The 15226-nt window shown below is 47.8% G+C and overlaps 1 protein-coding gene across 1 annotated transcript; it reads left to right on the forward strand.

The window, feature by feature from the left end:
• The first annotated feature begins 5826 nt into the window (after positions 1-5826).
• On the forward strand, positions 5827-10984 carry LOC135536555 (E3 ubiquitin-protein ligase pellino homolog 1-like). The gene is made up of 2 exons (XM_064962856.1): positions 5827-6098; positions 10461-10984. Exons 1-2 carry the CDS (start codon positions 5829-5831, stop codon positions 10878-10880), a joined length of 690 nt encoding a protein of 229 aa, XP_064818928.1. The 5' UTR covers positions 5827-5828; the 3' UTR covers positions 10881-10984.
• Positions 10985-15226: the final 4242 nt, after the last annotated feature.

The following is a 15226-nucleotide window of genomic DNA, read 5'->3' on the forward strand; positions in this document are numbered from 1 at the left end:
GTGCGCCCAAGTCAGAAGTCCACTGGTCACGTTAATAAGTGAGTGTTTAAAAAAATAAAGTTTCCCAGCGCAGACTTCCTCAAGGCCTCGGCACACCGGTTGGGAACCGCGGATCTACAGAATGCCACAGGAAAATGACCTCCTGTGTAAAGTAGTGTACTCCCTCACCTTCTCTGTACCCTCCTGTGTAAAGTAGTGTACTCCCTCACCTTCTCTGTTCCCTCCTGTATAAAGTAGTGTAGTCACCTACCTTATCTGTACCCTCCTGTATAAAGTAGTGTACTCCCTCACCTTCTCTGTTCCCTCCTGTATAAAGTAGTGTAGTCACCTACCTTCTCTGTACCCTCCTGTGTAAAGTAGTGTACTCCCTCACCTTCTCTGTTCCCTCCTGTATAAAGTATTGTAGTCACCTACCTTATCTGTACCCTCCTGTATAAAGTAGTGTACTCCCTCACCTTCTCTGTTCCCTCCTGTATAAAGTAGTGTAGTCACCTACCTTCTCTGTACCCTCCTGTGTAAAGTAGTGTACTCCCTCACCTTCTCTGTTCCCTCCTGTATAAAGTAGTGTAGTCACCTACCTTATCTGTACCCTCCTGTATAATGTAATGCAGTCACCTACCTTCCCTGTTCCCTCCTGTATAATGTAATATAGTCACCTACCTTATCTGTATCCCCCTGTATAATGTAGTGCAGTCACATTAATAAATAGACCTCCACACAGCTGCAGGGTGCAGTAATGTCATGGGGAAGAAGAACAATACCACTTCATCATTTATCCTGAATTTAAAGGGGCAATCTGCAGCTTAAACAAAACCCAAGTGTCACCCGTTACTGATTTGGTAAACAGCCGAGGGAGGGGCTGGAGAAATGGAACCTCTCATGTTCACATACAGAGTTATGGATACGAGGACTGACCATCCATGATGTCCAACGTATAGTTTTAACCATGTTTTGAGGCTATACAGTGTTTGTTTACATTTACGTTGTTTACAAACAGCGAAGGCTAACAAGCTTATATTTGGAATTCTGATGAGGTACGACAGTTGAACGAAGCTAATTAGGCACTTTATAAGTTATATTCTTCAATACTCAATGGGTACTATATAAAACAAAAATATGTCCAAAAATGTACGTACAGTATCACAGATTGCCCTATTTTTACTCTGCAACGTTTCAGCTCCAAATGAAGAAGCCTGGTCAGCCTTAGCAAGACACCTTTTACTGGTCAAAAGGAAAAAGGCAAACTTAGGACAGGAAAATGTTTAGGCCTTTGTCTTCTCCTTGACATGTCGTAGGTTTAGTGTGAATGTCAGTGATATGAGGATGTAGCCTATGGCAGTATACCCAGCCTGTAGTTGATTTGAGGCTGTAGCCTATGGCAGTATACTCAGCCTGTAGTTGATTTGAGGCTGTAACCTATGGCAGTATACCCAGCCTGTAGTTGATTTGAGGCTGTAGCCTATGGCAGTATACTCAGCCTGTAGTTGATTTGAGGCTGTAGCCTATGGCAGTATACCCAGCCTGTAGTTGATTTGAGGCTGTAGTCTATGGCAGTATACCCTGCCTGTAGTTGATTTGAGACTGTAACCTATGGCAGTATACCCAGCCTGTAGTTGATTTGAGGCTGTAGCCTATGGCAGTATACCCAGCCTGTAGTTGATTTGAGGCTGTAGTCTATGGCAGTATACCCAGCCTGTAGTTGATTTGAGGCTGTAGCCTATGGCAGTATACCCAGCCTGTAGTTGATTTGAGGCTGTAGCCTATGGCAGTATACCCAGCCTGTAGTTGATTTGAGGCTGTCGTCTATGGCAGTATACTCAGCCTGTAGTTGATTTGAGGCAGTAGTCTATGGCAGTATACCCAGCCTGTAGTTGTAGTCTATGGCAGTATACCCAGCCTGTAGTTGTAGTCTATGGCAGTATACCCAGCCTGTAGTTGATTTGAGACTGTAACCTATGGCAGTATACCCAGCCTGTAGTTGATTTGAGACTGTAACCTATGGCAGTATACCCAGCCTGTAGTTGATTTGAGACTGTAACCTATGGCAGTATACCCAGCCTGTAGTTGATTTGAGACTGTAACCTATGGCAGTATACCCAGCCTGTAGTTGATTTGAGACTGTAACCTATGGCAGTATACCCAGCCTGTAGTTGATTTGAGACTGTAACCTATGGCAGTATACCCAGCCTGTAGTTGATTTGAGACTGTAACCTATGGCAGTATACCCAGCCTGTAGTTGATTTGAGACTGTAACCTATGGCAGTATACCCAGCCTGTAGTTGATTTGAGACTGTAACCTATGGCAGTATACCCACCCTGTAGTTGATTTGAGACTGTAACCTATGGCAGTATACCCAGCCTGTAGTTGTACATTTAGATAGTAGTATTTACAGGATATATGACAGCATGTGTGTATGTTAAATGGGATGTGACTGGTTCTGTGTGTGTGTCCGTCGGTCGGTCAGTAGGGGACTCTGTCCACCAGGCAGGTGACTGGGGAAAACAGAAGAGGTCAACACTGCAGCATAGTGTCCTACAGTATGCCCTTCACACACATGCACAGACCATCCACACAGATATGGGCATGCAGACATGTTCTCACACACACACACACACACACACACACACACACACACACACACACACACACACACACACACACACACACACACACACACACACACACATACACCACCAGAACCCAGTGCCAGTGGACCTGTTTGTCCTTCCCCAGTTTGAGTGTTCAGGGTTGAAGTGATTGTAATTAAGGATAGACCCATAGGAGAACACACTCGCACCCTCCCCAGGGCCTGCAGTCCTTCCCCAGTCTGAGTGTTCAGGGTTGAAGTGATTGTAATTAAGGATAGACCCATAGAGAGACCCAGAGAACACACTCACACCCTCCCCAGGGCCTGGAGTCCTTACAGTATGTGTTGATAAGTCTGCCTTCATTTATAATGAGAGTGTGACATGATTAATGTGCGTGTGTGCAGGAGATGCCAGTACTAGTGTGTGTTTGAGACAGGATGTGAGTTTGGTGTCGTGTAAAAGACAGGATGTGAGTTTGGTGTCGTGTAAGAGACAGGATGTGAGTTGGGTGTCGTGTAAGAGACAGGATGTGAGTTGGGTGTCGTGTAAGAGACAGGATGTGAGTTGGGTGTCGTGTAAGAGACAGGATGTGAGTTGGGTGTCGTGTAAGAGACAGGATGTGAGTTGGGTGTCGTGTAAGAGACAGGATGTGATTTGGGTGTAGTGTCGTGTAAGAGACAGGATGTGAGTTGGGTGTAGTGTCGTGTAAGAGACAGGATGTGAGTTGGGTGTAGTGTCGTGTAAGAGACAGGATGTGAGTTGGGTGTAGTGTCGTGTAAGAGACAGGATGTGAGTTGGGTGTCGTGTAAGAGACAGGATGTGAGTTGGGTGTCGTGTCGTGTAAGAGACAGGATGTGAGTTGGGTGTAGTGTCGTGTAAGAGACAGGATGTGAGTTGGGTGTCGTGTAAGAGACAGGATGTGAGTTGGGTGTCGTGTAAGAGACAGGATGTGAGTTGGGTGTCGTGTAAGAGACAGGATGTGAGTTGGGTGTCGTGTAAGAGACAGGATGTGATTTGGGTGTAGTGTCGTGTAAGAGACAGGATGTGAGTTGGGTGTAGTGTCGTGTAAGAGACAGGATGTGAGTTGGGTGTAGTGTCGTGTAAGAGACAGGATGTGAGTTGGGTGTAGTGTCGTGTAAGAGACAGGATGTGAGTTGGGTGTCGTGTAAGAGACAGGATGTGAGTTGGGTGTCGTGTCGTGTAAGAGACAGGATGTGAGTTGGGTGTAGTGTCGTGTAAGAGACAGGATGTGAGTTGGGTGTAGTGTCGTGTAAGAGACAGGATATGAGTTGGGTGTCGTGTAAGAGACAGGATGTGAGTTGGGTGTCGTGTAAGAGACAGGATGTGAGTTGGGTGTCGTGTAAGAGACAGGATGTGAGTTGGGTGTCGTGTAAGAGACAGGATGTGAGTTGGGTGTCGTGTAAGAGACAGGATGTGAGTTGGGTGTGTGTGTGTGTGTTTGTCAGTAATGTGTACCAGCTCTCCAACTTCCATACAGAGATGGGGAGAACAGATAGGCTTGCCTGCCATCTACAGGGCAATACGAGACACTACACCCCTTCAACACTGCTCCTTAAAGCCTGTTAAGGAGCGTGTGAATTTTTTTCAGCTTTTTGTTGAAAATCGCGCAAAATTTCAACGTCCTGCTCGTCATGCCAGGAATATAGTGTATGCATATGATTAGTATGTGTGGATAGAAAACACTCTGAAGTTTATAAAACTGGTTAAATGATGTCTGTGACTATAACAGAATGTGTGTAGGAGACAAAATCCCAAGGAAAACTGTTCACAAAAAAAAACACAAAAAAAATATCCATCCGCCAGTCTCTGTATTGTCTATGGCAAGGGAAAATAGATAGCGTCCAGTTTACAGTTCCTACAGCTTCCGCACGATTTCGCCAGTGTTGGGAATTGTGTTGAAGTTAATCCTTGGTCAAATGAGAAATAGGCACTTCCTGTCATCGAGTATACTGGAGGAAGTTATGAAAGGGAGAATATGAACCATGATTTCAAGACTTGCTGCTATTGAATACAGATCGCCCTGTGATCAATTTGATCGATTATTAACGTTTACTAATATCTAAAGTTGGATTACAAAAGTAGTTTGAAGTGTTTTGTCAAAGTTTATAGGGAACTTTTTTAATTTAAAGAAATGACGTTGCGTTTTGAAACTGAGTTTTTTTCCTGGATCTGATGGTGTTCATAAATGGACATTTTGGGTATACATGGACCGATTTAATAAAAAAAAAAAGACCCAATTGTGATGTTTATGGGACATATAGGAGTGCCAACAAAGAAGCTCGTCAAAGGTAATGAATGTTTTATATTTTATTTCTGTGTTTTGTGTAGCGCCGGCTACGCTAATTATTTTGTTTACGTCCCCTTTGGGTATTTCGGGGGTTGCATGCTATCAGATAATAGCTTCTCATGCTTTCGCCAAAAAGCATTTTAAAAATCTGGCTAGATTCACAACGAGTGTAGCTTTAATTGAGTACCCTGCAGGTGTGTTTTAATGAAAGTTTGAGTTGTATCGAGTACTATTAGTTGGCGCTCTGGAATTTCCGCTGATTTTGATCCCTGTACAGGGACCGCAGCCATAGGAAGTACTCAGAGATGCACAAAGTAAACAGCAATATTGTCCAGTCCATTTCCTCAACAACCTAGAGCGCTGAAGCGCACGGCTAAACTTCTCTGCTGTTTTGGTCCCGTAGCAGTGTGAAGAGCACCTGTGTACATGCACAGATAGTGTGTGTGACTGAGAGAGTGAAGTCATGCACAGATACTCAGTGTGACTGAGAGAGTGGAGTCATGCACAGATACTCAGTGTGACTGAGAGAGTGGAGTCATGCACAGATACTCAGTGTGACTGAGAGAGTGGAGTCATGCACAGATACTCAGTGTGACTGAGAGAGTGGAGTCATGCACAGATGCTCAGTGTGACTGAGAGAGTGGAGTCATGCACAGATGCTCAGTGTGACTGAGAGAGTGGAGTCATGCACAGATACTCAGTGTGACTGAGAGAGTGGAGTCATGCACAGATACTCAGTGTGACTGAGAGAGTGGAGTCATGCACAGATACTCAGTGTGACAGAGAGAGTGGAGTCATGCATCGTACTCATCTCAGTATCTGCTGTGCTATTCGTGGTAACGTCATATCGCTGAGTCTCAGTTTACATTTTGTTAGTGTAATCATCTGAACGTTTTGAAAGTAGCTTTAATGTGTGATTTTACTTTAACGAATGTTCTGTTCTGATGATGAAATGACGCATATTGTTGCGTGTTTTGAAGATTGTCCCCTCTCCCCTCAGGTAGAGGCAGAGAGCCAGGAGCTGGTGGATGGCTCTCTGATAGACCTGTGTGGAGCCACGCTCCTGTGGCGCACGGCCGAGGGCCTGAGCCGCACCCCCACCATCAACCACCTGGAGGCGCTACGTCAGGAAATCAACGCAGCCCGGCCCCAGTGTCCCGTCGGCTTCAACACCCTGGCCTTCCCCTCCATGAGACGCAAGGCAAGTTCCCTCCCTAATACAATGACAATACAATACAAAATATGCCCCCCCCCATGCTCTTATCCAAAGCAACTTACAGCAGTTATTACATACAGATATTTAGTCATTTAGCAGACTCTCTGATCCAGAGTCACTACAGTGGGGAGTCATTTAGCAGACTCTCTTATCCAGAGTCACTACAGTGGGGAGTCATTTAGCAGACTCTCTTATCCAGAGTCACTACAATGGGGAGTCATTTAGCAGACTCTCTTATCCAGAGTCACTACAGTAGGGAGTCATTTAGCAGACTCTCTTATCCAGAGTCACTACAGTAGTGAGTCATTTAGCAGACTCTTTTATCCAGAGTCACTACAGTAGGGAGTCATTTAGCAGACTCTCTTATCCAGAGTCACTACAGTAGTGAGTCATTTAGCAGAGACTCATATCCACTACAGTTAGTGGCTAGGTGGGACAACCACATCTCAGTCATAGTCATTTCTCCTTAATAAAGTAGCAATCAGTAAAGTCACAGCTAGTGGGGAAATACCAGTTGTAGAGAAGGCAGCAGGGGGTTTCTGTAGGGAAAGACCAGTTGTAGAGAAGGCAGCAGGGGGTTTCTGTAGGGAAAGACCAGTCGTAGAGAAGGCAGCAGGGGGTTTCTGTAGGGAAAGACCAGTTGTAGAGAAGGCAGCAGGGGGTTTCTGTAGGGAAAGACCAGTTGTAGAGAAGGCAGCAGGGGGTTTCTGTAGGGAAAGACCAGTTGTAGAGAAGGCAGCAGGGGGTTTCTGTAGAGAAAGACCAGTTGTAGAGAAGGCAGCAGGGGGTTTCTGTAGAGAAAGACCAGTTGTAGAGAAGGCAGCAGGGGGTTTCTGTAGAGAAAGACCAGTTGTAGAGAAGGCAGCAGGGGGTTTCTGTAGAGAAAGACCAGTTGTAGAGAAGGCAGCAGGGGGTTTCTGTAGAGAAAGACCAGTTGTAGAGAAGGCAGCAGGGGGTTTCTGTAGAGAAAGACCAGTTGTAGAGAAGGCAGCAGGGGGTTTCTGTAGAGAAAGACCAGTTGTAGAGAAGGCAGCAGGGGGTTCTGTAGGGAAAGACCAGTTGTAGAGTAGAGAAGGCAGCAGGGGGTTTCTGTAGGGAAAGACCAGTTGTAGAGTAGAGAAGGCAGCAGGGGGTTTCTGTAGGGAAAGACCAGTTGTAGAGAAGGCAGCAGGGGCTTTCTGTAGGGAAAGACCAGTTGTAGAGAAGGCAGCAGGGGGTTTCTGTAGGGAAAGACCAGTTGTAGAGAAGGCAGCAGGGGGTTTCTGTAGGGAAAGACCAGTTGTAGAGAAGGCAGCAGGGGGTTTCTGTAGGGAAAGACCAGTTGTAGAGAAGGCAGCAGGGGGTTTCTGTAGAGAAAGACCAGTTGTAGAGAAGGCAGCAGGGGGTTTCTGTAGGGAAAGACCAGTTGTAGAGAAGGCAGCAGGGGGTTTCTGTTGAGAAAGACCAGTTGTAGAGAAGGCAGCAGGGGGTTTCTGTAGAGAAAGACCAGTTGTAGAGAAGGCAGCAGGGGGTTTCTGTAGGGAAAGACCAGTTGTAGAGAAGGCAGCAGGGAGTTCTGTAGGGAAAGACCAGTTGTAGAGAAGGCAGCAGGGGGTTTCTGTAGGGAAAGACCAGTTGTAGAGAAGGCAGCAGGGAGTTCTGTAGGGAAAGACCAGTTGTAGAGAAGGCAGCAGGGAGTTCTGTAGGGAAAGACCAGTTGTAGAGAAGGCAGCAGGGGGTTTCTGTAGAGAAAGACCAGTTGTAGAGAAGGCAGCAGGGGGTTTCTGTAGGGAAAGACCAGTTGTAGAGAAGGCAGCAGGGGGTTTCTGTAGGGAAAGACCAGTTATAGAGAAGGCAGCAGGGGGTTTCTGTAGAGAAAGACCAGTTGTAGAGAAGGCAGCAGGGGGTTTCTGTAGAGAAAGACCAGTTGTAGAGAAGGCAGCAGGGGGTTTCTGTAGAGAAAGACCAGTTGTAGAGAAGGCAGCAGGGGGTTTCTGTAGAGAAAGACCAGTTGTAGAGAAGGCAGCAGGGGGTTTCTGTAGAGAAAGACCAGTTGTAGAGAAGGCAGCAGGGGGTTTCTGTAGAGAAAGACCAGTTGTAGAGAAGGCAGCAGGGGGTTCTGTAGGGAAAGACCAGTTGTAGAGTAGAGAAGGCAGCAGGGGGTTTCTGTAGGGAAAGACCAGTTGTAGAGTAGAGAAGGCAGCAGGGGGTTTCTGTAGGGAAAGACCAGTTGTAGAGAAGGCAGCAGGGGCTTTCTGTAGGGAAAGACCAGTTGTAGAGAAGGCAGCAGGGGGTTTCTGTAGGGAAAGACCAGTTGTAGAGAAGGCAGCAGGGGGTTTCTGTAGGGAAAGACCAGTTGTAGAGAAGGCAGCAGGGGGTTTCTGTAGGGAAAGACCAGTTGTAGAGAAGGCAGCAGGGGGTTTCTGTAGAGAAAGACCAGTTGTAGAGAAGGCAGCAGGGGGTTTCTGTAGGGAAAGACCAGTTGTAGAGAAGGCAGCAGGGGGTTTCTGTTGAGAAAGACCAGTTGTAGAGAAGGCAGCAGGGGGTTTCTGTAGAGAAAGACCAGTTGTAGAGAAGGCAGCAGGGGGTTTCTGTAGGGAAAGACCAGTTGTAGAGAAGGCAGCAGGGAGTTCTGTAGGGAAAGACCAGTTGTAGAGAAGGCAGCAGGGGGTTTCTGTAGGGAAAGACCAGTTGTAGAGAAGGCAGCAGGGAGTTCTGTAGGGAAAGACCAGTTGTAGAGAAGGCAGCAGGGAGTTCTGTAGGGAAAGACCAGTTGTAGAGAAGGCAGCAGGGGGTTTCTGTAGAGAAAGACCAGTTGTAGAGAAGGCAGCAGGGGGTTTCTGTAGGGAAAGACCAGTTGTAGAGAAGGCAGCAGGGGGTTTCTGTAGGGAAAGACCAGTTATAGAGAAGGCAGCAGGGGGTTTCTGTAGAGAAAGACCAGTTGTAGAGAAGGCAGCAGGGGGTTTCTGTAGAGAAAGACCAGTTGTAGAGAAGGCAGCAGGGGGTTTCTGTAGAGAAAGACCAGTTGTAGAGAAGGCAGCAGGGGGTTTCTGTAGAGAAAGACCAGTTGTAGAGAAGGCAGCAGGGGGTTTCTGTAGAGAAAGACCAGTTGTAGAGAAGGCAGCAGGGGGTTTCTGTAGAGAAAGACCAGTTGTAGAGAAGGCAGCAGGGGGTTTCTGTAGAGAAAGACCAGTTGTAGAGAAGGCAGCAGGGGGTTTCTGTAGAGAAAGACCAGTTGTAGAGAAGGCAGCAGGGGGTTCTGTAGGGAAAGACCAGTTGTAGAGTAGAGAAGGCAGGGGGTTTCAGGGAAAGACCAGTTGTTTCTGTAGGGAAAGACCAGTTGTAGAGTAGAGAAGGCAGCAGGGGGTTTCTGTAGGGAAAGACCAGTTGTAGAGAAGGCAGCAGGGGCTTTCTGTAGGGAAAGACCAGTTGTAGAGAAGGCAGCAGGGGGTTTCTGTAGGGAAAGACCAGTTGTAGAGAAGGCAGCAGGGGGTTTCTGTAGGGAAAGACCAGTTGTAGAGAAGGCAGCAGGGGGTTTCTGTAGGGAAAGACCAGTTGTAGAGAAGGCAGCAGGGGGTTTCTGTAGAGAAAGACCAGTTGTAGAGAAGGCAGCAGGGGGTTTCTGTAGGGAAAGACCAGTTGTAGAGAAGGCAGCAGGGGTTTCTGTTGAGAAAGACCAGTTGTAGAGAAGGCAGCAGGGGGTTTCTGTTGAGAAAGACCAGTTGTAGAGAAGGCAGCAGGGGGTTTCTGTAGGGAAAGACCAGTTGTAGAGAAGGCAGCAGGGGGTTTCTGTAGGGAAAGACCAGTTGTAGAGAAGGCAGCAGGGGGTTTCTGTAGGGAAAGACCAGTTGTAGAGAAGGCAGCAGGGAGTTCTGTAGGGAAAGACCAGTTGTAGAGAAGGCAGCAGGGAGTTCTGTAGGGAAAGACCAGTTGTAGAGAAGGCAGCAGGGGGTTTCTGTAGAGAAAGACCAGTTGTAGAGAAGGCAGCAGGGGGTTTCTGTAGGGAAAGACCAGTTGTAGAGAAGGCAGCAGGAGGTTTCTGTAGAGAAAGACCAGTTGTAGAGAAGGCAGCAGGGGGTTTCTGTAGAGAAAGACCAGTTGTAGAGTAGAGAAGGCAGCAGGGGATTTCTGTAGGGAAAGACCAGTTGTAGAGAAGGCAGCAGGGGGTTTCTGTAGGGAAAGACCAGTTGTAGAGAAGGCAGCAGGGGGTTTCTGTAGAGAAAGACCAGTTGTAGAGAAGGCAGCAGGGGGTTTCTGTTCTATATGTTTTCTGATGTATCCAGGTGTTTTTGTTGTTGCTGTATGTGTTGCTGGTGACTGTTCCATTCTCCTTATGGGATGACTTCCGATGCATCTCACCTACTGTAGGACACCCCAGATGAGAAGCAGCCATGGGTCTATCTTCAGTGTGGCCACGTCCACGGTTACCACAACTGGGGAAGCCACCGGGACAGAGACAGGCTGGACCGGGACAGAGACAGGCTGGACCGGGACCAGGAGGAGAGGGAGCAGGGCTGGAGCAGGGAGTGTCCTATGTGTCGAGCCACTGGGCCGTACGTTCCCCTCTGGTTGGGCTGCGAGGCGAGCTTCTATCTGGACACGGCTCCGCCCACCCACGCCTTCTCACCGTGTGGTCACGTGTGTTCCGAGAAGACGGCTGTGTTCTGGAGTCAGATCCCGCTGCCGCACGGAACACACACCTTCCACGCCTCCTGTCCCTTCTGCGCCCAGCAACTGAGTGGCGAGCAGGGATACGTTAGACTCATCTTCCAGGGCCCTCTCGACTAGGGGGACTATTTGTCCTTGGCCGGAACTACTTTCCTTTTGGTCGCAAAGGAACAACGCTTAGAACTTCCAACTGCCTGGGATTTTGGGGCGGGGGGGGGGGGGTTCTGGAATGTTCTCTCCGTTTCTGTTTGTCTCTCTGTGTTTTTAAGGGACCTTTTTCTATTTTTGATTTTTATTGGGAATGAAAACAAAGATTTATATATTTTCATGTGAAACAAGAAGAGAAAGAAACCAACACTACTGGGTGATATCATTTAGTTTTCTGAAAGAACTGTAAACTGTATTTATCTATTATACTAACATATGACCACATATGGGTTTATTCTCCTTTATTGTTGCTATATCCATCCGTATACATCTTTAAGACTTCAAGTCCTTTATTTCTGCCCAGACTTCATAGTAACTCAACCAGAAAATGAAGATAAAGCTACTTTAGTTATCCTCCTTTACTCTTCTTGGTCAATATGCTTCACTTCAATACTCTTTAACATTTTTATTGTGCTATTAGACTATAATAATCGCAGATCTCAAGTTCAAGGGTCGTATGCACTCGAAGCTGAACGGAAGCAAACAGGAAGGGACCTACCTCATTTGGTCTAATGAGAAACGTTTGTTTTCCGTTGCAAAACGTTTTGCTACGGTATGCAGTAATGAGTACGACCAAGGTGTGTTTTGGGGGGTTCAGTTTTGTGTATAGTGGTATGCATCGTGCCCCCCTCCCCCATCATGGATCTATTGAGTATCCATGACAACGTCCTGTCATATTGAAACCTCTGTGTTGTCTGTCTGATGGGGAGTTCTGGCTGTGTGTAAGGGGTGAAGTTTCCCCTAAGTACAGATCTAGGAGCCGCTTCCCCTCCCCCAATCCTAACCTTAACCATTAAAGGGGGAAAATGTGAAACTGACTTAAGATCAGCATCTAGGGGCAACTCCACCCAACACCGTGTTATAACTGTTCATTCTTTCCCACAAGGCATTGCCATGACCTTTCACATTTGAAGCAATAGATTTGGATGCAGACTTCCTACTTTTCGAGCAACCTGGGGTTTGTAGTCCCATGAGTGAGTATGATTGACAGCTATGTGATTGCTGTCTGTAGTTTTGATTGAGTGTTGAACACACACACACTGTTGCCTGTGTGAAGACAGACCGGTCATGTTGAATGTCGTTCTCTTCTTAAGTATCTAGACGTCACGATAATTCTGAATGAAACAGTATTTATAGGGACTAAATACCTCAGTGTAATCAGTAGTCCTGAACCTTCAGAATTCAGTGGTGGAGGGGGGGCATTACATTATATAACTTGTCTATGGATGGTATTTGATCATGTTTTCACTGTATGGGTGTGTATTTATTGTACAGTATTTTGTGTGTGTGTGTTGTATTGTATACAGAGTTATCTCCACTGCTCTCTGAATCTGACTGATACTCACCTCAGGGAGAACACGCACACCTCTGTCTGCCGTATAGACACACCACACACACACACACACACACCTCTGTCTGCCGTATAGACACACCACAAACACACACACACACACCTCTGTCTGCCGTATAGACACACCACACACACACCTCTGTCTGCCGTATAGACACACCACACACACACACACCTCTGTCTGCCGTATAGACACACCACACACACACACACACACACCTCTGTCTGCCGTATAGACACACCACACACACACACACACACACCTCTGTCTGATCTATAGACACACACACACACACCTCTGTCTGCCGTATAGACACACCACACACACACCCACCCCTGTCTGATCTATAGACACACACACACACACACACACACACACACACACACACACACACACACACACACACACACACACACACACCTGTCTGCTGTATAGACACACCACACACAAACCCACCCCTGTCTGATCTATACACACACACACACACACACACACACACCCCTGTCTGATCTATAGACACACACACACACACCCCTGTCTGATCTATAGACACACACACACACACACACACACACACACACACACACACACACACACACACACACACACACACACACACACCCCCTGTCTGATCTATAGACACACACACACACACACACCCCTGTCTGATCTATAGACACACACACACACACACACACCCCTGTCTGATCTATAGACACACACACACACACCCCTGTCTGATCTATAGACACACACACACACCCCTGTCTGATCTATAGACACACACACACACCCCTGTCTGATCTATAGACACACACACACACACACACCCCTGTCTGATCTATAGACACACACACACACACACCCCTGTCTGATCTATAGACACACACACACACCCCTGTCTGATCTATAGACACACACACACACACCCCTGTCTGATCTATAGACACACACACACACACACACACACCTGTCTGATCTATAGACACACACACACACCCCTGTCTGATCTATAGACACACACACACACCCCTGTCTGATCTATAGACACACACACACACCCCTGTCTGATCTATAGACACACACACACACACACCCCTGTCTGATCTATAGACACACACACACACACACCCCTGTCTGATCTATAGACACACACACACACACACACACCTGTCTGATCTATAGACACACACACACACACACCCCTGTCTGATCTATAGACACACACACACACACACCCCTGTCTGATCTATAGACACACACACACACACACCCCTGTCTGATCTATAGACACACACACACACCCCTGTCTGATCTATAGACACACACACACACACACCCCTGTCTGATCTATAGACACACCACACACACACACACCCCTGTCTGATCTATAGACACACCACACACACACACACCCCTGTCTGATCTATAGACACACCACACACACACACACCCCTGTCTGATCTATAGACACACCACACACACACACACCTCTGTCTGCCGTATAGACACACCACACACACACACCTCTGTCTGCCATATAGACACACCACACACACACACCTCTGTCTGGCCCATAGACGTCCTGACAGACACTCCTCTGTCTGGCCCATAGACGTCCTGACAGACACTCCTCTGTCTGGCCCATAGACGTCCTGACAGACTCTCCTCTGTCTGGCCCATAGACCCCCTAACAGACACTCCTCTGTCTGGCCCATAGACCCCCTAACAGACACTCCTCTGTCTGGCCCATAGACCCCCTAACAGACACTCCTCTGTCTGGCCCATAGACGTCCTAACAGACACTCCTCTGTCTGGCCCATAGACGTCCTGACAGACACTCCTCTGTCTGGCCCATAGACCCCCTAACAGACTCTCCTCTGTCTGGCCCATAGACCCCCTAACAGACACTCCTCTGTCTGGCCCATAGACCCCCTAACAGACACTCCTCTGTCTGGCCCATAGACCCCCTAACAGACACTCCTCTGTCTGGCCCATAGACCCCCTAACAGACACTCCTCTGTCTGGTCCATAGACGTCCTGACAGACTCTCCTCTGTCTGGTCCATAGACGTCCTGACAGACACTCCTCTGTCTGGCCCATAGACGTCCTGACAGACACTCCTCTGTCTGGCCCATAGACGTCCTGACAGACACTCCTCTGTCTGGCCCATAGACGTCCTGACAGACACTCCTCTGTCTGGCCCATAGACGTCCTGACAGACACTCCTCTGTCTGGCCCATAGACGTCCTGACAGACACTCCTCTGTCTGGCCCATAGACGTCCTGACAGACACTCCTCTGTCTGGCCCATAGACGTCCTGACAGACACTCCTCTGTCTGGCCCATAGACGTCCTGACAGACACTCCTCTGTCTGGCCCATAGACGTCCTGACAGACACTCCTCTGTCTGGCCCATAGACGTCCTGACAGACACTCCTCTGTCTGGCCCATAGACGCCCTGACAGACACTCCTCTGTCTGGCCCATAGACGTCCTGACAGACACTCCTCTGTCTGGCCCATAGACGTCATGACAGACACTCCTCTGTCTGGCCCATAGACGTCCTGACAGACTCTCTCCTTGCAACAGACTTCAGAGGATACCTCATCGGTAGTTAAAGGTGTCTGTCTTGTCTTCTACAGCCCACTGTCCACAGCCTCATGTTTATACTCTACGTAAGTACGCAACACAAGCCGAGCCAAATGGCTGTTAGGGTTTATGGTGTAGCAAAAATATGCAAACGTGTTCAGCCCTGCAATTTGTAAATACACAGGATCACCATGTTGTGTTGTTGCGTATGGTGTATAATACTCTTAACATCTTGTCTGTCAGCTGTTCTATGGACTTGTCAAAGGCACTGTGTTCCTCTTATTGGGGAACATGTGTAAGTAAGGGCTTTACTCTCT

This window comes from Oncorhynchus masou, unplaced genomic scaffold (genome assembly GCF_036934945.1).
Source record: "Oncorhynchus masou masou isolate Uvic2021 unplaced genomic scaffold, UVic_Omas_1.1 unplaced_scaffold_631, whole genome shotgun sequence".
Lineage (NCBI taxonomy): Eukaryota > Metazoa > Chordata > Actinopteri > Salmoniformes > Salmonidae > Oncorhynchus > Oncorhynchus masou.

Bases quoted from the DNA above. Each gene is read 5' to 3' on its own strand.
- LOC135536555 (XM_064962856.1), top strand. From the start codon at position 5,829: ATGTTCTGTTCTGATGATGAAATGACGCATATTGTTGCGTGTTTTGAA. The intron at 6,099-10,460 runs GCAAGTTCCCTC...CACCTACTGTAG, and splicing joins TCCCCTCCATGAGACGCAAG to GACACCCCAGATGAGAAGCA.